Genomic DNA, 22383 nt, shown 5'->3' with positions numbered 1-22383 from the left:
ATGGTTGAATGGCATTTTCGCCCTGTTGCGTTTGTTGGTCCCAGATTTTTGCTAACAAAAAAAGTTTACATCAAAATTTAGAATATAAATTATATAAAACAAGTATAAGTTATATTTGTAAACTACCTTCCACTCATCTGACTCCCATCTATCGCATAACATATTTCAATCATCTGGTCTTGCCAACAACCGCTCGTGCGGAGTGTTGCGAGCAATCTCAGGCGTGGGCTGACTTAGGTAGTATTTGTGCAATTTTGACCTATACGCCTTATGTATCTGGTTCATTTCATGCTCGATGAAAGACATCATAATTGGGTCTGACTCGTCGAAATCGAAATGACCCTACGAAAAAAAACATCGAACGAAGTTGATTGTTATTGTTGCTACATCATAAAAATAATAAAACATATTAAGTAATTAATCTCAAACCTTGAGATGGGTTAGAAGTGCCATCTTCTCACTTTGTTCGACCTCGCTCCATTTACTACGTCTTAGACTAACACATTCGCGTGTGTGTACCCCGATCGCGTTAGAAAACGTGGTGGCCATAGGACAAGTTGGTTTATTCACTGTGGGGTCACATCTGATTCTTACTTTTGTGTTATTTGCACGGACTTGATTTTCTAAATCTATCAATTGGGTGTATCCTCGCACGTCTGTTCTAACTGTATGTTGTCAAACATTAAACCACTTACTTAAAAATAACTTATTTTTTCCATATATTTAAATCGATGTACCTGGAGGAAGAACTGGAACAGGCGGGTTCGCTGGTGGATGATCACCACCCTGTATGTGTTCTTGTGACTGACCTGCTTGGTCTGGCCTCATTTTTCTACAAACTTAAACGAACAACCAATGAGTATTACATATTGACAAAACAAATACTGAACATAAATCAATTTCATGCCTAATTTATCTAACATATAATTAAATCGACGTACTTGGAGGATTATTTATTCGCTACTGTATTCATCATCAACATCATCAATACTATTGTCAGTTGACGCGTCCAGTACATCGTCTGATTCGTCATTTATAAAATCATCCACATCGCACGTATGTATGCTTTTATTTGATTGTTCTTGACCCTCAATGACAACAGGATCAACACCATCTCGATGTAATGAACTATCTTGAGTGGATTCATCTACTTCGATCCTGGGTCCTACTTCTAACAATGAAATATGATCATCATTTCCAACGTCTTCTTGTTCTGGAATATCCCATACACGTTTATTTAGAGTAGTTTGAACAACTTTCCAATTATTACCAAGTTTGGGGTCATCCAAATAAAAAACTTGTTGTGCTTGACCAGCGAGAATTAATGGGTCGTCTGCATACCAATAATTAGACGTATTAATCGACTTAAAACCTAAGCCAACTCGAATTTTGTTCTTCTTAGAGTCTGTATTAAACCACTTGCACTTAAAAAGTACGACACGTCTCCTATTAGCATAATCTAACCCCCAAACATCATCCAAGACACCATAAAAATTCATGTCATCCCCTTCTCCTCCACATACCATGACCCCGCTATTTTGTGTCGTTCGACGACTATCTCGTTCTGTATTATGAAAACGCAATCCGTTCACAATACAACCGCTACATGAGCTTGCAGTTAATGAGGGTCCTAATGCAAGTGAATAAAGATCGTCATCTAATTCGCCTTGTTCCCGTAATGTCAAAACCTGTAATAGATAATAACAAAATACATAATGATTTCGTTTTGCATTCATCTAAATTCTAATCCTAAAAATCAATATTACCTGTGCTTTGAACCAATCAGGAAATTGAGTACTGTGTCGTTCATATAAGGCAGAAACATTGTCTCCTGGAAGGCGAATTACTCTTAAATGTTGACTATCATGCCGAAGAAGGAGAAAAACAAAGTTAGTGTTATGTACTCGCTAGTGTGCACTTAAAATGTACTTAGCATAAGTCAAACTTACTCTCGATACGACTCTATCTCTGCACAGTTGTTCAGTACATACCAATGTGCAACTTTTCTTTCAACGATAGATAATGTCTTTGAAGTTGATGCCCCTAAAGGTCGTGCGCTTAGCCTAAACACGTCAAAATGTCCACAATTTTTATCACCATCAATAGTATCATCGTTGCGTTCGTCTCTATTGAATCTCGTTTCAATTCCAGTCAGATACAATGAGCAGAAAGTTAAAGATTCATTCATGATGAATGATTCGGCTATTGAACCCTCAGGACGAGCTCTGTTCTTTTGTGCATATTGTTTTAATGTTTGGAGACTTCGCTCGATAGGGTACATCCAACTGTAACTAACCGGCCCCACTATTTTTGCTTCGTATGGCAAGTGAACTGCAAGATGTACCATTATATCAAAAAATGCTGGTGGGAATATTCTCTCCAGTTTACAGAGTATGACTATAATATCCGATTGCAATCGATCTAAATCACTGATGCGTACTGGCTTTGCACATATATCACGAAAGAAGTTACATAGCTCAACGATGGTCGTACCAATAAACTTCGGTACATATGCTCGAATGGCAACGGGTAGGAGTCGTTGTAGCAAAACATGACAGTCGTGAGTTTTCAACCCCCATATTCTTCCATCTTCTGCGCTCACACATCTCGATATGTTTGACACAAATCCATCTGGAAACTTAGCTGATTTCAAAAATTTGCAAAACTTTACCCTCTCAGCCGCAGTTAATGTATACGTAGCATGTGGTTTTACAACTTTATTCCCCTCTTTTTGTAAGTGTAAATCTTTCTGAATCTTCAAATCTTCTAAATCTAAATGCGCATTGATCGTGTCTTTTGATTTTCCATCAATATTTAACAAAGTTCCTACTAGATTGTCACATACATTCTTCTCGATGTGCATCACGTCTAACTTATGTCGTATCATAAGTTTCGACCAATAGGGAAGTTCGAAAAATATACTTTTCTTCGTCCAGTTTTGATCTCGCTTTCTTTTATTTTTTTGTTTGGTTGGATTCTTACCAAAATCTGGAAAATTCAGCGTACTTACTTGTTGAAGAATCGCATCTCCATCCATTAACACTGGTGGGGGTCGTCGTTCTAGCTTTCCATCATGCAGTCTACTCCCACGCCAACTATGATTTTGAGGAAGATAACGTCGATGTCCCATGAAACAAATTTTGTTTCTTATTCGAAACGACGAATTATCCTCTTTACAAATGGGACATGCTTGGTATCCTTTCGTACTCCATCCCGACAAGTCGCCATATGCTGGAAAATCATTAATAGTTCACAAAAGAGCTGCATGTAGTTGAAAGTACTCACCACTTGCACAATCGTAAGTACGAACCCCAGTATCCCATAACTCTTTCAGCTCTTCGATTAATGGCTGTAAGTAAACATCGATTTCTCTTCCAGGTGACTTCGGCCCAGGAATAAGCAATGCCATTAATAAATTAGATTCCTTGATACACTTCCAAGGAGGCAAATTGTATGGAATAAGTACTACCGGCCACATGCTGTACGAATTGTTCATATTCCCAAATGGATTAAATCCATGTGAAGCTAGTCCCAAGCGAACATTTCGTGGGTCTGAAGCAAATTGAGGAAATGTGCTATCTAGATGTTTCCACCCCAATGCGTCAGCTGGGTGTCGTAACACACCCTCGGTCTCAACTCATTTTTCTCTATGCCACCTCATTTCAGAAGCAAAATGAGTGGAAGAAAAGAACTGTTTCAATCTTGGTATCAACGGAAAATGTCGTAAAACTTTTTGTGGGACTTGTGAGTCTTTTCCATTTATTTTTTTATAACGAGACTCACCACATACTGGACAACTTTGACATTCAGAATATTCTTTCCTGAATAATATGCAATTGTACTTGCAGGCATGGATGGACTCATATGAAAGTCCTAAATCACGTAGTCTCCTTTTAGCCTCGTAAGATGTACTAGGTATGGATGCACCGGTCGGAAATGCTTCTTTTAACAATTCGAGTAACATATCGAACGATTTATTACTCCAATTGTTAATGACCTTGAGATGCATCAACTTTACTAAAAAATTCAATGATGAAAATTTTGTACAACCTGAGTACAACTGACCACGTGCTTCGTTGAACAACTGCTCGAAAGTGTTAGACGTGTCTCTTCCACGTTCGTTTAGAGGCATATCAAAACAAAATTGTTCCCCTTCTACATTTTCTTCTACAATGGAGGCTTGTATATCATTGAGCATACCATACATTTCACCATCCTCATTATTTGTAACATTAGATTCCCTACTTAAATCATTATGCAAAGGAGTTTCGTGTCTTGTATGACTACTTGAAGGGGCTAGTTGTTCTCCATGATATATCCACTGAGTATAGGAATGTGATATTCCATTTATAAACAAGTGTCTTTCTATTCCATCAACTGAATGTCACTTCACATTCATACAATATCTACATGAACATCTTGTTTTTCCCATATTGTTGACGTGAAGTTTTGCCAATTCTATGAACTGTTTTACTCCTTCTACATACTCGGGCGAGAATCTATCTCTAACCTTAATCCAATCCATATTCATTCTTAATGATAATACTCTTTAAAGAACCTCCAATTCAGTATAAATAGGCAATGTCGATTCCTAAAATAACCAGATAGGGCAATAATGTCACTTCCTTGTCATCAACCTAAAGGATATTTTTAAAGTATTATTGAAAGCTTAGATATATCCCTAAGATATAGTCACTAAGTAAAGAACTACGATATAATTATAGGGCTCACCTAGATATTTCTATGTTTTGCATATATTTTTTCAAGATTTTTGAAATATAAACCATTATCAACATGATCACAATCAAATAACGAATTCAGAATAAAATCAGTACGCTCACAACCAAAATAACGCTGACAACTTAATTAACGAGTTCACAATGACACCAACATGCTCGAAACTAAAATAGTTAATACTTCATTATCAAACCGATAAAGTAAATTAAACAAGCAACATTATAACGTTCACATTAAAAAAAAAAAAACTTCCACCTAATTCCACAAACTCAAACATTAACTTTCAACTAATTATAATTCCACAAACTTAAAAAAAAAAAAAAACTCACAACTAATTCTACAAACTAAAACTAAAACTTCCAAGTAATTATAAATCCCAAAACTAAAAAACAACTTCCAACTAGGTTCCACAAACTCAAACAACAACTCCCAACTAATTATAATTTCACAGACTAAAAAAAAAAACTCTCAACTAATCCAAAAACTCAAACATTAACCTCCAAATTATAATTCCACAAACTAAAAAAACAACTCCAATCTAATTCCACAAACTCAAAAACACTCCCAACTAATTCAACAAACTCAAACAACTTCTACCTCATTATAATTTCACAAACTCAAAACCAACTCAAAACTCATTTCACAAACTCATCAAACAACGAATTCAAACTAATTATAATTCCACAAACTCTTCAAAAAACAAATTCAAACTAATTATAATTCCACAAACTCCTAAAAAAATAAATTCAAACTAATTATAATTCCACAAACTCAAAACCAACTATCAACTAATTTCACAACCTCAAAGAACAAATCCTAACTAATTCAATATCATCTACATACAATAAAACTAAAACAAAAAAGAAATTAACAACTATAAACCAGAATTTATAAAAAAAAAACAAAAGGAGAAAGAAAATATACCAAAGAATGAGAGGGAGGCAGCGGCGGTGGCGGATGGACGGCGTCAGGTGGCGGCGGTGGCGGATGGAACGTGTTTGCAGATGGAAGGCGTCGTCGATGTTGGACGGTACGAGGGGCGGACAGCGCGAGGGGAAGGGGCGGACAATGCAAGGGGGGCGATGCGAGGTCTCTTTTTGGGCGGAGGCACTGACGGGACGCATCGTCGGCCGAAGGCGGCAGACCGGACGCGTCGTCTGACGTTGGCGGCAGACGGAAGCAGGTGACTTCTCGGCGGCGGAGCAGACGATGCGAGGGGGGGCTGTTTTGTTCTGAAATCGCGAAATGAAAGAGATAGGGATTTGGGGATTTTGGGTGACTATCAGCGACGAAATTAATTTGGTCGCCGAAAGTCGAAAATGTCGTCGCCGAAACTTTAGGGAAAAAATGGCGGCTTTTTTGCCGCCTAACCTTTAGCGACGAATTTGGATGCTGCCCTTTCGGCGACGATGTATAAAAGTCGTCGCTGAAAGGTACAACTTTCAGCGACGATTTGTAAAAGTCGTCGCCGAAAGTCAGCCAAAATTGGACTTTTGGAGACGAAATCTAATTTCGTCTCCGAAAGTGTCCACTTTCGGTGACGAAATTAGATTTCGTTGCTGAAAGAGTCACTTTCGGCGACGAAATTAAATTTTGTCGTTGAAAGTGTTCACTTTCAGCGACGAAAGACTTATTTCGTCTCCGAAAGTGACACTTTAGGCGACGAAAACTGATTTCGTCTCCGAAAGTTCAAGTTTCAGCGACGAAACTACATTTCGTCGCTGAAGGTTACTTTTGGCAACGAAATAAATGTCGTCGCCAAACATTTCGTGGCCGAAACTTGAAATTCTTGTAGTGTGCAGATTCATCTTTAGAGGGTTTTAATGCCAAGGGTGTGGTACAAGGTTTGGCATAAGATATTCCAAATCGATGGAGCAGATCACAGACATATTTTGTCTGATTAACAGCAATGGAATGCATAGAATGAGTGATCTCGAGACCAAGGAAATACCTTAAGTTGCCAAGGTCGGTCACGTAAAAAAAGATCGTAATTGATGAACTAGGACATCTAAATAAGATGAAGAGCTTCCGGTGACAATAATGTCATCAACATATAATATTAAGTAAGTGATAGTGTCATGATCACAATGAATGAATAGAGAAGAATCGGCCATTGAAGCAACAAACCCAAGTGTCAAAAGGTGAGATGTATAACACTCAAACCAAGCCCAAGGAGCTTGTTAACACGCCTTTCCCAAACGTTTGAGACCATAAAAGGAGTTCAGAAGCTTACAAACATGATGTGGATTTTGTGCATCAATAAACCCCTATGGTTGTTGCATGTACAATTTTTCACGAAGATCACCATGAAGAAAGGCGTTCTTGACATCCAGTTGTCGAAGAGGCCAACCGAATTGAGCTGCCAACGAAAAAATGATCCGAACAGTGGGCTTTTTGATAACTAGGCTGAACGTTTCTTCATAATCAATATCTTGGAATTAGTGATAACAATTGGATACCAAGCATGCTTTATGATGAACAATACTACCATCTAGGTTACACTTCATTCGATATACCCATTTACAACCTATAGCACTCTTACCCTGTGGTAGAGAAGTGGATAACCATGTCCCTTGTTTAATCAGGGCAGCATATTCATCTTCCTTAGCCCATTGCCAAATTACAGCAGATTTTGAGGCCTAAGTAAAAGATGAAGTTGTTTCTATGGAATCATCCAAGACAGTGGTGGTAAGAAAAACCATCCAGAGTTATACATGCATGCACATAGGATATTTTTACATCATTTAGAGTTGATTTCTAACGGAAATTACAATTTTGTGTTGAAAAATCTAGGTTAGGCCCCTGACGCCTTGCCTAATTACGAGAATGCCCTTAATGTAAAATGCATGTTTTTGTGTGTTTTGAAACTTCCCCCAACCCCTCCACGTGTCTTCCATACATTGATGATGACCAATTCAATCATAACAAACCATCTTAAAGATTTTTTAAAGGGTTGGCTCTCCATGAAAGTTGTAACCTCCTAACCGACTTAAAGCTCCCTATAAATATAGCATCTCCCTCACTTAATTCATCATCTTCAAGTAATCATTTTCAGCTTTAGACACTTTACTCTCAGCTTATTTACATTTTTCCTTTTAAGTTTTTAGTTTTTATTGTTTTAAACTTTGCTTATTTCAAGTTCATAATTTATTTTCCAGCTTGTTATTCTTCAATTGTAAGTTTGATCTTATTAAATTAAAACTCCAAACGTATTTTGAGATATCTAAAAGCTTGACTATTCTGGAAACCTTGCCATTACTGTCGAGACTTGTTGATGCATAAATTTGGCTTCCTGGGATTCCGCCAAGTTCGCACCAATCTTCAAGAATAAGAGGGATTAACAAGACCTGCAAAACAGAATAGCACTAAAGACCGGTGTGGCTATCGTCACACAAGCTCCGATGCTTAAGTCAGAATCAGAGTAGTTGAACATGAAGTGTAGAGTGTTGTCAGCCTCCCTTTAGGGTTTGGTTTATTTTCGTATTTATAGGGGTTGAATCCTGATCCGTCTAGGGATTGTGGAATTCGAATCCTGATACATCTAAGAAATCTGGTTATTTAAATCTGAGGAGAATCTTGAGGCAATCAGGATATCTTCTCGGATATATTCTCCTGAATCATAAGGTCATCAAGATATATCTTCCCTTTTGAGGGGAATTCGAATTGTAGAAAATAGGGATTTTCTCATCCATAACAAGACCTATTCTATTAAAATAGCTTGGCAACCCCTACCTCTTAAAGCTGAAGTAAGGTATTCATGCTGGTGATCTTACAGCCAACTAATCTCGATGAAGGCGCTCCACTACTGGCTTTTGCTTTTTCTTCGGTGACTCTCAACGAGATTGGAAGAGCAAGAAAGAGACAGTGGTTGCTCGCTCTAGTGCAGAAGCCGAGTAAAGGGCTCTTGCTGATACTACATCAGAGATTATTTTGTTGGGATGGTTACAACAAGATATGGGAGTCACTTTTTCTGGGCCTACTATTCTCATTTATGACAACAAGAGTGCTATCCAAATAGCACACAATGATGTGTTTCATGAGCGAACAAAACATATCGAAATAGCCTTACTCACTTAGGGCACTTCGTTCGCCATCACTTTATACAGGGTTCAATGCCATACATTTCCTCAGAGCTTCAGATCGCGGATCTTCTTACGAAGTCCCACACCACTGTGGGATTCCGATACTTAGTATTCAAACTCCAGATCTTATCCCAACAAGTTCCTTCATATTCATCTCTCTCTCTCTCTAAAATGTTGTAATCACACAATCTTGTGGAATCGACCGAGTATTGCTCCCCAATCTCGAAAGAGAACGAGTTAGGGTCATTCGAGTTACAACTCCACCATTTTCAGCTTGTTTTAATTCTATTAATCTTTTAATCATATCATATACTTCTATCAACGTTCCATTTTTTTCCCTTTAAAGTCTTGAGCTAAATTTATTTCCCCAAGCCCGGTTATGGATGATTAGCTAAAGTTCATAAAATCCAACAAGGAAAAGGTGTTTTTCTCATCTTTTATCACTCAAGGTTGTTTTCTTAAAGTTAAAACTTGATTTGGCCAATTAATGGTTTAAACAAGTATCACTAGTGAAAGGGTTGATACATTTTCACAACTTTAATGATTTAATTTTGGAGAGAAATACTTTAGACATAAAGATAATTTTGCTCGGTTAGTCTAAACATAGGACCTTGACCTAAGGTTACAATTGATTTTTATTAAATAAAGTTTAATTTTATAATAGACATATTAAGACTGAACTTATACCTTCAAATCACTTAGACATAAGAAGATGACGAAGCAAAACCAATGAAAAATATTGAGAGGTGTCTGACGCCTAGTTGGAAAAATTGTCGTATTTTTAGCTAATTCGAAGTAACTCGGTTGTTGGATTTATTGGATTGAGTCTTAAAATACCAAAACCAACATTACCCATTCTGTTTTACCACTTGTGACAGGTGTACCATTGCATTCTTCTAATTATTTTAAATCCAAAATCCCAAACATTGCCGGGAATCAATGCTTTTATTCCTCTGATGCCATAAGACAATTTAGTAATTTGTAAATTGAAGATATTATTCACCTGGTCATTTCCACTGTACGGTATAACCCTATTAATAAGAAAGGGATAATAAAGCAGAATAATACATAATAACAAATTAGTTACAACAGAATATAGTTAATTACAACACAATAATAACAAATTGGTTATCCTGTAAATACATATAACACCTTCCACCTCACGAGGCTATAAATATTGGCCGAAAGCTTTGGCAAATATGCACCAATTCCTCATTCGTTTCTCCTATACACATATCTTCAGCCCTCCCGAAATCCTCAAGAATGAGCAAACTTCCGATCACAAGCCTTTTCCTTTTGGTTGCAGCGATGGTGGCGCTTCTCGCCGGAGCTCGAGCGGTGGAGGCGGCGACTTGCAAGCACGACGATCTGAGACCATGTCTGTTGGCTTTCACATGGGAGGTGCGGCCATCGGCAACTTGCTGCGAAAGGTTGAGGGAGCAACGATCATGCTACTGTGTGTACTACAAAAATCCAAACTATAAACATTATTTGGAATCTGCTGCCGCCAAAAAGATCATTTCGTCGTGTGGCTTTACCAATATCCCTACCTGCAGCTAGAGCCCATGCCTTTTTTTGGACTTCTCAAATATCAAAACGAAGTTGTATAGCCAGCTTTATGTCTATTACAAAATCAAATTATAAAAAAAAAAAAGAGGATGAATGGATGTCTACTTGCTCTATGCTTCAACCTTTTTAATATATCATATAAATTATTGGACATAAATGGCGTAAACAAACTAAAATTTGTTGTTATGTAGAGTGAGGATTTGAATCTGGGACCTTTTGATCAAAGAGATATATTATCTTTAACTAGTTAAGGTATGATTAGATTGGAGTGATTATAACAAAATTAAAATTTTAGACCTAAGTGAAAAGATGGGGTCTATTTGTGGTTGTCAATTAAAAATTAGGTTCAAATAAAAATTTCATCCTTATGGCTTCTCAAAGTTTTAATTTGGTTCTTAGAGTTTTCAAAGTTTTAATCTAGTCCTATCTGTTTGAGCTTAATTGAACTTGGCCCTTACAGTTTTGTTTTAATTTCAAGTTTTAAAAGTTTTAATTTTGTCCCTATAATTTTAGCGGAACTTTGTCACAAATCGTCCTTATCACTGTTATATTGATGTTTTTTTTTCCTTTTAGGATAGCAATTTTCTATTTAGATAATTGTGTTAGGGGAGTGTATTAGTGTTTAGGATTGAGTAAAAAAAAAAAAAAAAATATATATATATATATATATATATACATACATATACGTGGATATTTTTCGAATGGGTAAAACACACCATTTAGAGACGACTTGGTGAGATTTAACCAAATCACATGAATTGGATTGAAACTAATCCTAAATCATATGGACCAAGTTGAAACTTTTAAAAATCATCGACACCAAATTGAAACTACCAATCTTTGCTGGATCACTCTTTTTTTTTTTTTATCAATGCTGGTTTGAGCTGGTTGTTACTTTGATACTATCTTAATATTTATAGGATTCTGTCTCAAAACTAATTGATAATGTGGAGAGCTAGCACATGTATTTACAAACTTTTTTAAGTTTCTTAATTTTTTCGACGTGGAATCCTTACTGGTTGAAAAAGGGATCGGATAAGGCTCACATTACTGCCACTTCACCAGAAGATCAAAGCCATGTCGAAACTGAAATACCAGAGGCACTTCCTCTTAGCCATTCACTAGAGTTCTTTCTTTTTAAAGAAAGGGAGGGGTGGTAGAGCAAGATTCACGCATCCTGTTGTCCGGTCAAAAAGAAGAAGGGTCGTGCCCAGTCCCAAACTGTTCTTCCGTTCTGCCTTTCGGGAATCAGATGATGAGAGGACCAAGACTAGATGATCGTGTCATTCTCTATACGCCTGAAAAACCGTCGTATTCAAGATCTTTCTTTTTGCCTAAGGTATCCTAAGGTTGGAAGTTATGAAAACCAAAAATTAAGGTGTACATTCACGAGCTAATGCTAAACTTTGGTAATTAAAGCAGAAATTCAGCAGAATAAAACGTGGTACCATTCTGAAGGTAATGTGCGGTTTTTTTTTTTTTTTTTTTTTTTACATGAGAGTGAGAGCTTGCTCTCCTATACTGAGATACTTGTTCATAGAGGAGACATAAAAATTTTTTTGGTATTAATTAAATATTCATGGGGAGGTTCAAACTTGATATCTCTAAATCGGTATAAGTATAACTAAGAGACCTCCAACCTTACCAATCGAATAATCCCTTGAGGGCCACCAAATAATGTCTCTTAGTCCTATTTCTAAGTCGGCAGAACTAAGAGCTGTCTGGTTGATGAATTACAAATACCAAAGTATTGTCCCATCTTTGGAAGTCTCTCTTCATATATGGTAACTAATGTATCAACTTGGCTGCACTCCTAACAAATAAGTTAGTGGTGGGGAGTGGGAAATTAGTCAAAGGATGGTAACTAGTAATTTTTTGGATTTTTTGGACGCCTCCCACTTCCTTCCACTTCACGAGGCTATAAATATTGGCCAAAAGCTTCAGAAAATATGCACCAATTCCGCTTTCTTTTCTCTTATACACATCTTCAGCCCTCTCAAAATCCTCAACAATGAGCAAACTTCCGATCACAAGCGTTTTCCTTTTGGTTGCAGCGATGGTGGCGCTTCTCGCTGGTGCTCGTGCAGCGGAGGCGGCCGAGACTTGCGACCTTGACGATCTTAAACCATGTCTCTTGGCTTTCACGTTGCACGTGCGGCCATCCGGAGCTTGCTGCCAGAGGGTGAAGGAGCAAGAATCATGCTACTGTGTGTACTACAAAAATCCAAAATATACACATTATTTGCAGTCTTCTGCCGTCAAAAATATCATTTCCAGATGTGGTTTTACCAGTGTTCCTACCTGCAGCTAGAGCCCATGCTTTTGTTTTGAATTTCCATAATATGAAAATGAAGTTGTATCGCCAGCTTTATCCATGACAAAATCAAATCATAAATAAAAGAGGATAATGGGATATTTTCTTGCTCTATGCTTCAACTTTTTTTTTTTTATATCACAAATTATTGGATATAAATGTTGTAAACCAACTAGTATTGGTGGTTACAATTATAATAACAAATAAAAGGGGAGGATTTGAATCTCCAATCTTTCGAGGAAGTTATGTTCAGGTTTGCGTGATTACAATTCAATGAAGTGAAGTGAAATGATGGGGTCTATTTGTTAGCATCTATTAAAAATTATGTGAAAGTTACAAATTTGATTCTTATGATTTGAAAAAAGTTCTAATTTGGTTCTTGTCGTTTTAAAAGTCTCAGTACAGCTCCCCTGTTGTTTAGCAAGCTTAGTTGAACTTGGTCTCTATAATTTCAATTTAGTCTCTATTGTTTCAAAAGTTTCATTTTGGACATAAATGACATAAACTAACTAAAATTGGTTGCTACAATTAGTACGTATTATTATTTTTGAATTCTATAACATATATGTGTTGCGTAAGGATTTGAATCTTGACATTTTGATCCAGAGATATATTGTCTTAACTATGATTTGGTTGGGGTGGTTACAATAAAATTAAATTTTTAGACCTAAGTGAAAAGATGGGGTCTATTTTTTACCGTAGATTAAAAATTAGGTTAAAATACAAATTTCGTCCATATACCTTCTCAAAGTTTTAATTTGGTTCTCAGAGTTTTCAAAGTTTCAATTTAGTTCCTATGGTTTGAGCTTAGTTGAACTTGGTCCTTACAGTTTTGTTTTAATTTCAAGTTTTAAAAGTTTTAATTTGGTCCCTATAGTTTTAGTCAAACTTCACAAATCGTCCTTATGACAGTTGTCATATTGATGTTTTTTTCTTTTAGGATAGCAATTTTGTATTTAGATAATTGTGTTAGGTGAGTGTATTAGGGTTTAGGGTTGAGTAAAAAGATAAAAGAAAATATGTGAATATTTTTAAAAATCATAGAGACCAAATTGAAACCACCAATCTTTGCCATATCACTTTTTTTTTTTTTTTCCAATGCTCATTTGAACTTGTTGTGCTCTGATACTATCTTAATATTTACAGGGTTCTATCTGAAAACTAATTGGTAATGTGGAGAGTTAACACATGTATTTAAAAACTTTGTTTTTTTGGAAAACCTCCTCCAAAAGTGAAGAGGAAAAACTTCCATTGACGTATGTGAGGAACATACACAAAAAGAAGAAATCTATATGAAGGCATCCCAGTTTAATGAAATAGAAGGAACATCATAATTACAAATAGAGAGGATTAATTTGGTAGACCAGAGAGATGCATAGATGCTTATGTCCTCCCAAATACTCGAATAGGATTTTGTAAAATCCGTGAAGATTCTAGCATTTCTTTCCATCCAAATCTGTCAAAGGAGAGAGCCTATAGCATTGCACAAGAGAATATTACGCTGATTTGTGAGAGGAGCGGAAAGAACTTCTCTAATGAAAATGCCTATTTGATGAGGAAGCACAAGAGCCACATGGAAGATTTCAAAAAGGCGATACGAAAGAGCCGTTGTACAAGGGCAATGAAGGAAGAGATGGTCCATGGATTTGGAAGAGGAATTACAGAGAACACACTAGTTCGGACTAATACATATATACGGTGAACGGGCTTGAAACTTGTCCGGTGTGTTTATGGCTCGATGAAGAATGCACCATATGAAGAATTTGCACTTCTTGGGATAAAGGTGTTTCCATAATTTTATGAAGTGTATGTACTGTGGATGTTGTTGCTGGCCTCGTAATCTTGTTTTTCAATGATTTGACAGTAAAAATACCATCCTGGGAGAAAACCCACGTTGGAGTATCCGAGCCTCTGTCTTCTGATGGTGCAGGAACGAATTTGATATGCTGCACCATGGGACAAGCTCCCTATCCATAAGAGGCCGTCTTGGAAAAAAATTCCATGAATTCAAGACCCAAGCTTCTGATACAGAGAGATAATTTTTGGCAGATAACACATAAAAACGAGGATATAACAACTTCAGGGGGCGTTGTCCGTCTAGTTCTGATGCCAAACAAGTGTGTCCCGGCCATTTCCCAATTTCCAAAAAATGTCCCTGCAAAAAGAATCCTTTTATTTAGCAATATGGAACCAAGGAGATCTGGAGCTACCAAATTTACAAATTGATGGGAGGGCGTCGATAGTACTAGAAGTGTATTTTGTTTTTATCAAGGCTGTCCAGAGGCTGCCTTTCTCCACAAGAAATCTCCAGAGCCATTTCGTTGGTAAGACTATATTTGAGAGCCCTATGTTGCTAATCTCTAAACCTCCACTCTCCTTAGATAGTGTTATGATATCCCATCGGACAAGGTGGGAGCAACCGGTCATCCCTGTGCCTTCCCATAGAAAACTTCTCATTGACTTCTCAATGCTTTTATAAATTTTGGCAGGAGCTTTAAAAACTGAAAGATAGTAAGTTGGGAGACTACTGAGAACCGATTGGAAGAGAGTTAGCAGACCTTCTTTTGATATATGAGAGAACTTCCAGCTATCCAACTTCCTGTGAATTCTTTCAATTACGGGAGACCGAAAGGCTTCGGATTTGGTATTCCCTCCAAGAGGGAAGCCCAGGTAAATAATGGGGAGGAGTATTGTCGAAATCTGCCAAATATGAGCCAATGGATCCAAAGGCTTCATTGAAATGTTGACACCTGAAAAAGAAGATTTGTAGAGATTTATCTTGAGGCCTAATACAAGCTCAAAAGATTTCAAAATTCCAAAAAGATTATAGATTTTTTTCTCATTTGCAGTGGAGAAAAGAAGTATATCATCGACAAACAAAAGATGGAATGAGTGGAAAGCTATCATCGGCAAACAAAAGATGGAATGAGTGGAAAGCTTGCTGCCGAAGATTGAAACCTTCAATGAGACCATTTTTATAAGCTTTCTCCGAATAACGGCTTAGGTAATCCATGGCCAAGACAAATAAAAACGGCGATAGCAAGTCACCTTGGCGAAGACCGTGAGATGCCATGATTCTACCTCTCGATTTACCATTTAAGAGAATAGAATAAGAGACCGATGTAATGCAACCTTTAATCCAATGGATCATTTATCAAGGTAGCCTCCATCTCCCCTCCATCTCCCCTATAGGGTTTAAGGTTTAGGGTTTAGGGTTTAGGGTTTAGAGTCGATTACTAACCCAAATTACAATTTTGTGCACAAAAAATCTAACTTAGGCGTCTGGCACAATGCCCAATTATGAGAATGCTCTTGATGTAAAACGTAAGTTTTTGTGTGTTATGAAGCTTCCCCCAACCCCTTCACTGTCTTCCATGCATTGATGATGATCAATTCAACAACAAACCAACTTAAAGATATTTTAAAGGGATGGCTCTCCATAAAAGTTTCAACCTCCTAACAGACTTGAAGCTCCCTATAAATATAGCACTTCATTGATCATCATCAAGTGATCATTTTCAGCTGCTTATTTCAAGTTCATCATTTATTTTCCAGGTTGGTATTCTTCAATTGTAAGTTTGATCTTATTCAATTAAAATTCTAGCAAGTTCCTTCATATTCATCTCTCTCTCTTTCTATACAAAGTTGTAATCACACAATCTTGTGGAATCGATCGAATATTGCTCCCCAATCTCGAAAGAGAACGAGTTAGGGTCATTCGGGTTACAACTCCACCATTTTCAGCTTGTTTTAATTGTATTCATCTTTTAATCATGTCAACTACTTCCATCAATGTTCAATTCTGTTTTCCTAAAGTCTTGAGCTAAATTTATTTCCGAAAACCCGGTTATGGATGATCAGCTAAAGTTCATAAAATCCAACAAGACAAAATGTGTTTTTCTCTTCTTTTATCACTTAATGTTTTTCTAAAGTTAAAACTTCATTTGGCCAATGAATGTTTTAACTAAGCAATACTAAAAGGGTTGACACATTTTCACAACTTTAATGATTGAACTTTGGAGAGAAATACTTTAGACATAAAGATTTCGCTCGGGTAGTTTAAACATAGGATCTCGACCAAATGTTACAGTTGGTTTCTATTAAATTGAGTTCAATTTTCTAATAGACATATTAGGGATGAATTTATACCTTCAAAATCACTTAGACATAAGAAGATTGTGAAGCAAAACCGATGAAAAATATTGAGAGGCGCCTAGTTGGAAAAAATTGTCGTATTTTTAGTTAATTCGATGTAACTGGGGTGAGTTTATTGTTGAGTCTTAAAATACCAAAACCAACATTACCCTTGATATTTATTACCCCAAATTCAATTGCAAAGTCATCGATCAACATGATTTTGATTAAAAAGACTTCATTGGTCCCTGAGGATTGATACTCGGAATACTCATCCCGACGAGTATACACTTGTATTCTTTTAATTATTTTACATCCAAAATCCCAAACAGATTTGCAGGGAATCAATGCGACCCAAATCTTTTACTGCTCTGATACTCTGAGACAGTTTAGTAATTTGCAAATTAAAGATATTATTCACCTCATCATTTCCACGGTACATTATAACCCTATTAATAAGAAAGGGATAACAAAGCAGAATAATACATAATAACAAATTAGTTACAACAGAATATAGTTAATTACAACACAATAATAACAAATTGGTTATCCTGTAAATACATATAATACCTCCCACCTCACGAGGCTATAAATATTGGCCGAGAGCGCTTCGGCAAATATGCACCAATTCCTCTTTCTTTTCTCCTATACACATATCTTCAGCCCTCCCGAAATCCTCAAGAATGAGCAAACTTCCGATCACAAGCCTTTTCCTTTTGGTTGCAGCGATGGTGGCGCTTCTCGCCGGAGCTCGAGCGGTGGAGGCGGCGACTTGCAAGCACGACGATCTGAGACCATGTCTGTTGGCTTTCACATGGGAGGTGCGGCCATCGGCAACTTGCTGCGAAAGGTTGAGGGAGCAACGATCATGCTACTGTGTGTACTACAAAAATCCAAACTATAAACATTATTTGGAATCTGCTGCCGCCAAAAAGATCATTTCGTCGTGTGGCTTTACCAATATCCCTACCTGCAGCTAGAGCCCATGCCTTTTTTTGGACTTCTCATATATCAAAATGAAGTCGTATTGCCAGCTTCATATGTATTACAAAATCAAATTATAAATAAAAGAGGATGAATGGATGTTTTCTTGGTCTATGCTTCAACCTTCTTTTTATATCATAAATTATTGGACATAAATGGCATAGACAAACTAAAATTTGTTGTTACAATTATTATTTTTTTATTTGGAATTCTATAACATGTACTGGGTGAGGATTTGAATCTCGAACCTTTTAACCAGAGATATTTCGTCTGTATGGCTTTTCAAAGTTTTAATTTTGTTGTTAGAATTTTAAAAGTTTCAATTTAGTTTCTATGGTTTGAGTTCAGTTGAACTTAGTCTCTACAGATTTGTTTTAATTTCAAGTTCCATAAGTTTAAATTTGGTCCCTACAGTTTTAGTCAAACTTCACAAATCGTACTTATCTTTATCATATTGATGTTTTTTTTCTTTTAAGATAGCAATTTTCTATTAGATAATTGTGTTAGGTGAGTGTATTACGGTTTAGGGTTGAGTAAAAAAATAAAAGAAAATATGTGGATATTTTTAAAAATTGTAGAGACCAACTTGAAACTACCAATCTTTACCAGATCATCCTTTTTTTTCGGATACTTGTTTGATCTTATTGTGCTCTGAACTATCTTAATATTTATATCTTAATATTTATATTGTTCTATCTCAAAACTAATTAGTAATGTGGAGAGTTAGCACTTGTATTTATAAACTTTTTTTTTTTTTTGGAAAACCTCATCCAAAAGTGAAGAGAGGAAACTTTCATTGATGTATGTTGAAAAAGGAGAAACCTATATGAAAACATTCCAGCATTTAATGAAATAAAAGTGTTAAATTATATTTTAATCTTTTTAATTTTCTAGGTTAGTGTCTTTTTATCCTAATAGACAAGGGTATCTTTACTTTTCTCCTCTGTAGCCCTATTTATAGTCTTATATCACTTCTTTGAAAGTAAGTAAGAATTATTTTTCTTCTTTTCTTATTAATTAACATGGTATGAAAGCCTAGTTAATTTTATAGGGCTCTTTGAAATTTCGTGATTGGCTATTCCAATCATTTGTCGAAGAAAGACACCTAATTGGCTATTCCAATTCTTGGATTTTGGATTTAGTCTTCAAATATTCCGCTTGAATTGCTTGGATTATCAAAATTGCTTCTTCGACGTCCATCTCTAGTGCCTGTGTTTTTCCTTTTCACGCTATTGCCGCTGGTGACCTTAGTGACAGTGGCTGGTCAAGGAGACATCAAGATAAATTCAAACATTATTTTAAAGAATATGCTCCATATACCATATTTGAGTGTTGATTTGATCTCCGTACAGAATTTGATCAAAGATTTAGGATGCAAAGTAATTTTTTCTAAATCTTCTTGTGTTTTACAGGACCAGGATAATGGAAAGACGATTGGACTTTACTAAAGAAAAAATGGACTATATTACCTTGATGAATCTATTGGTCAGGATTGTGTTCCAGTCTTCTTCACCTCACAAACTCATCATCCTTCAAGTAAGCTATTGTTGTACCATTATAGACTAGGACATCCTTCATTTCAAACTCTTAAAATTTTGTTTCGTGATTTGATCCAAAATTTCCATACTGGGTCAATGCAATGTGATGTTTGTGAATTTGCTAAACACAAACGTGTACCATTTCCTGGTAATAATAAACGCAGTTTCTTTCTCTCTTATTCATACTGATGTTTAGGGTCCCTCAAATGTGCCCAATATTTCAAAATTTCATTGGTTTATTGTGTTCACTGATGACTATACTCGAGTCTCATGACTTTATCTTTTAAAACAAAAATCTGATGTCGGTTCCACCATTCGAACATTCTTTCATATGATAGAAAACCAATTCGGAATCAAACCTAAACGATTCCGCTCTGACAATGCTCGAGATTACTTCAACCAAACATTAACATCATTCTTTCAAAAACATGGAGTCATCCATGAATCGTCTTGTCTAGAAACTCCTCAACAAAATGGGGTGGCTGAAAGGAAAATTGGTCACATTATTTCTATGATTCGTGCTCTTCTTTTTCAAGATAATGTTCCTAAATCATTTTTGGGGGAAGCTGTGCTAACAGCCACTTACTTAAACAATGGCTGACCATCTGTTACTTTAGACCAGAAAAGTCCTATGAATATCCTATCAAAATTTTATCCTGATTTTCGAACGACAAATAACTTGATTCCTCGAGTATTTGGTTGTGTAGCCTTTGTTCATGTTTATAATCATCAACGAGGGAAACTTGATCCACGATCACTCAAACGTGTTTTTATTGGATACTGGAAGACTCAAACGGGATATAAATGCTATCATCCTCCTTCTAAAAAGTACTTCATTTCTGTCGATGTTACCTTTCATGAAGAAACCAGCTTCTTTACCTCACCTTATCTTCAGAGGGAGGAAATATTATTAGAAGATAAGGAGTTACCTATTCCAAACCTCACCTTTCCTTCATCACCTTTACCAAATCCTTTACCAAATCCTCATACTACGATACCATTACAAGTTTATTCAAGAAGGAACACTGAGAAAGATAAGCAAGTTCAAGAGTCCGAACATATCTTTGGAACTGAAGTTAGTAACGAATCATACCTTATAATATCTGATAATGATGAGTCAGATAAACAAGTTCAAGAGCCTGAATGTATCTCTGGAGCTGGAGTCAGTAATGAGTCAGACATTACAATATCTGCTAATGATGATATGGATTTGCCTATTGCTTTGAGGAACGGAAAACGGACTTGTACTCAATATCTGTTGTTTCACTTTGTATCATATGACAAACTCTCTAGTCAGTATAGAAGCTTTATAAGTAACCTTACTCAGATAAATATTCCAAAAACATATACAGAGGCAATACAACATGAAGAATGGAGACAAGCAATGAATCTTGAAATGCAGGCTTTAGAGAAAAATAGAACATGAGAGCTTGTTACTATGCCCAAAGATAAGAAAGTTTTAGGTTGTCGATAGGTATATATTGTGAAATATAAAGCAGATGGAACATTTGAGAGGTACAACACACGATTAGTTGCTAAGGGATATACTTAAACATATGGAGTTGATTACCTTGAAACCTTTGCACCGGTTGCCAAGATGAACACAGTACGAATACTTCTATCTCTTACTGTAAATTATGGATGGGACATGTTACAATATGATGTAAAAAATGTTTTTCTACATGGTGATCTTGAAGAGGAAATTTATATAGAGATTCCACCCGGGTACGAACAAGTAGGAAATAAAGTTTGTAAATTGAAGAAAGCATTGTATGGATTAAAACAATCTCCTAGGGCGTGGTTTGGTAAATTTTCTCAAGTTATGAGAAAGATGGGCTATAAACAAAGTTAAGGAGATCATACATTGTTTATAAAACACTCTGCTGCAGGGGGAGTGACAACACTAATTGTTTATGTCGACGATATTATTGTCACTGACAATGACAATAATGAAAAAGATAAAATAAGAAATTGTTTGATCAATGAATTTCAAGTTAAAGAACTTGGAAAGCTGAAACATTTTCTTGGGATAGAAGTTGCCTATTCTAAACATGGCATATTCTTATCACAAAAGAAATATGTGATTGACTTGCTGGCTGAAACAAGAAAGCTTGGTAGCATACCAATGGGAACACCGATTGACCAAAACCATAAATTATGTGCAGCCGAAGAAAGTCCTCCAGTAAATAAGGAAATTTACCAGATGTTTGTTGAAAAATTATTATATCTCTCCTATACAAGACCAGATATTATATATGTCGTAGGAGTGGTAAGTCAGTTTATGAATTGTCTAAAAGAAGTTCACCTTCAAGCAGTGTACCGATACTTCACTATTTGAAAAATTCCATTGGAAGAGAATTGTTGTTTAAGAAAGGCAAGAAACTCAATCTAGAAGTTTACACAGATGCAGATTATGCAGGATCGATAGATGATAGAAAATCAACTTCTGGCTATTGTACTTTCTTAGGTCGAAACTTAGTAACATGGAGAAGTAAAAAACAAAATGTAGTTGCAAGATCAAGTTCAGAAGCAGAATTTAGAGCAATGGCATTGGGCATCCGCAAATTACTCTGGATAAAGATTATTTTAGAACATTTGAAGATTTCATGGGAAAGGCCTATGAAACTCTACTGTGATAATAAATCTGCCATCAGTATTGCACATGATCCGATTAACATGATAGAACCAAGCATGTTGAAGTTGATAGACATTTCATAAAAGAGAAAATAGACAACGGCTATATATACTCCATTTATACCAAGAAATAATCAAATAGCAGATATCCTTATAAAAGGATTAAGCAACAACGACTTTGAGCATTTGTTTAACAAGTTGGGAATGGAAAATATTCATTCACCAAATTGAAGGAAGTGTTAAATTATATTTTTATCTTTTAATTTTATAGGTTAGCTAACCTATAGGTTTCCTTGTTCTAATAGGTAAATGTCTTCTTATCCTAATAGGCAAGGGTTTCTTTACTTTTTCTCCTTTGTAGCCCTATTTATAGACTTGTATCACTTCTTTG

The 22383-nt window shown here is 36.1% G+C and overlaps 2 protein-coding genes across 2 annotated transcripts; one reads left to right on the top strand and one right to left on the bottom strand.

The window, feature by feature from the left end:
- Positions 1 to 953: 953 nt before the first annotated feature.
- Positions 954 to 3253, bottom strand: LOC148209877 (uncharacterized). Its single transcript, XM_088127017.1, has 3 exons — positions 1950 to 3253; positions 1767 to 1860; positions 954 to 1688 (listed from the first exon to the last, which is right to left on the bottom strand). Exons 1-3 carry the CDS (start codon positions 3128 to 3130, stop codon positions 954 to 956), a joined length of 2010 nt encoding a protein of 669 aa, XP_087983143.1. The 5' UTR covers positions 3131 to 3253.
- A 16736-nt stretch (positions 3254 to 19989) lies between these two features.
- On the top strand, positions 19990 to 20784 carry LOC148209876 (uncharacterized). Its single transcript, XM_088127016.1, has one exon. The coding sequence runs from the start codon at positions 19990 to 19992 to the stop codon at positions 20782 to 20784; it is 795 nt and encodes a 264-aa protein (XP_087983142.1).
- The last annotated feature ends 1599 nt before the right edge of the window (positions 20785 to 22383 follow it).

The sequence above is a fragment of the Momordica charantia genome, assembly GCF_013281855.1.
Source record: "Momordica charantia cultivar OHB3-1 chromosome 8 unlocalized genomic scaffold, Mcharantia_2.0 BLBB01000008.1, whole genome shotgun sequence".
In the NCBI taxonomy this organism is placed as follows: domain Eukaryota; kingdom Viridiplantae; phylum Streptophyta; class Magnoliopsida; order Cucurbitales; family Cucurbitaceae; genus Momordica; species Momordica charantia.
The sequence above is the reverse complement of the archived record's forward strand: the minus strand, read 5'-3'. Positions and strand labels throughout refer to the sequence as shown.

Excerpts from the sequence above, each read along its gene's own strand:
- LOC148209877 (XM_088127017.1), bottom strand. The coding sequence starts at position 3,130 with ATGGGACATCGACGTTATCTTCCTCAAAATCATAGTTGGCGTGGGAGT. Across the intron at positions 1,861-1,949 it reads GAGATAGAGTCGTATCGAGA|TCAACATTTAAGAGTAATTC; the intron begins GTAAGTTTGACT and ends TCGGCATGATAG. Across the intron at positions 1,689-1,766 it reads CTGATTGGTTCAAAGCACAG|GTTTTGACATTACGGGAACA; the intron begins GTAATATTGATT and ends TATCTATTACAG.
- LOC148209876 (XM_088127016.1), top strand. The coding sequence starts at position 19,990 with ATGAATATCCTATCAAAATTTTATCCTGATTTTCGAACGACAAATAAC.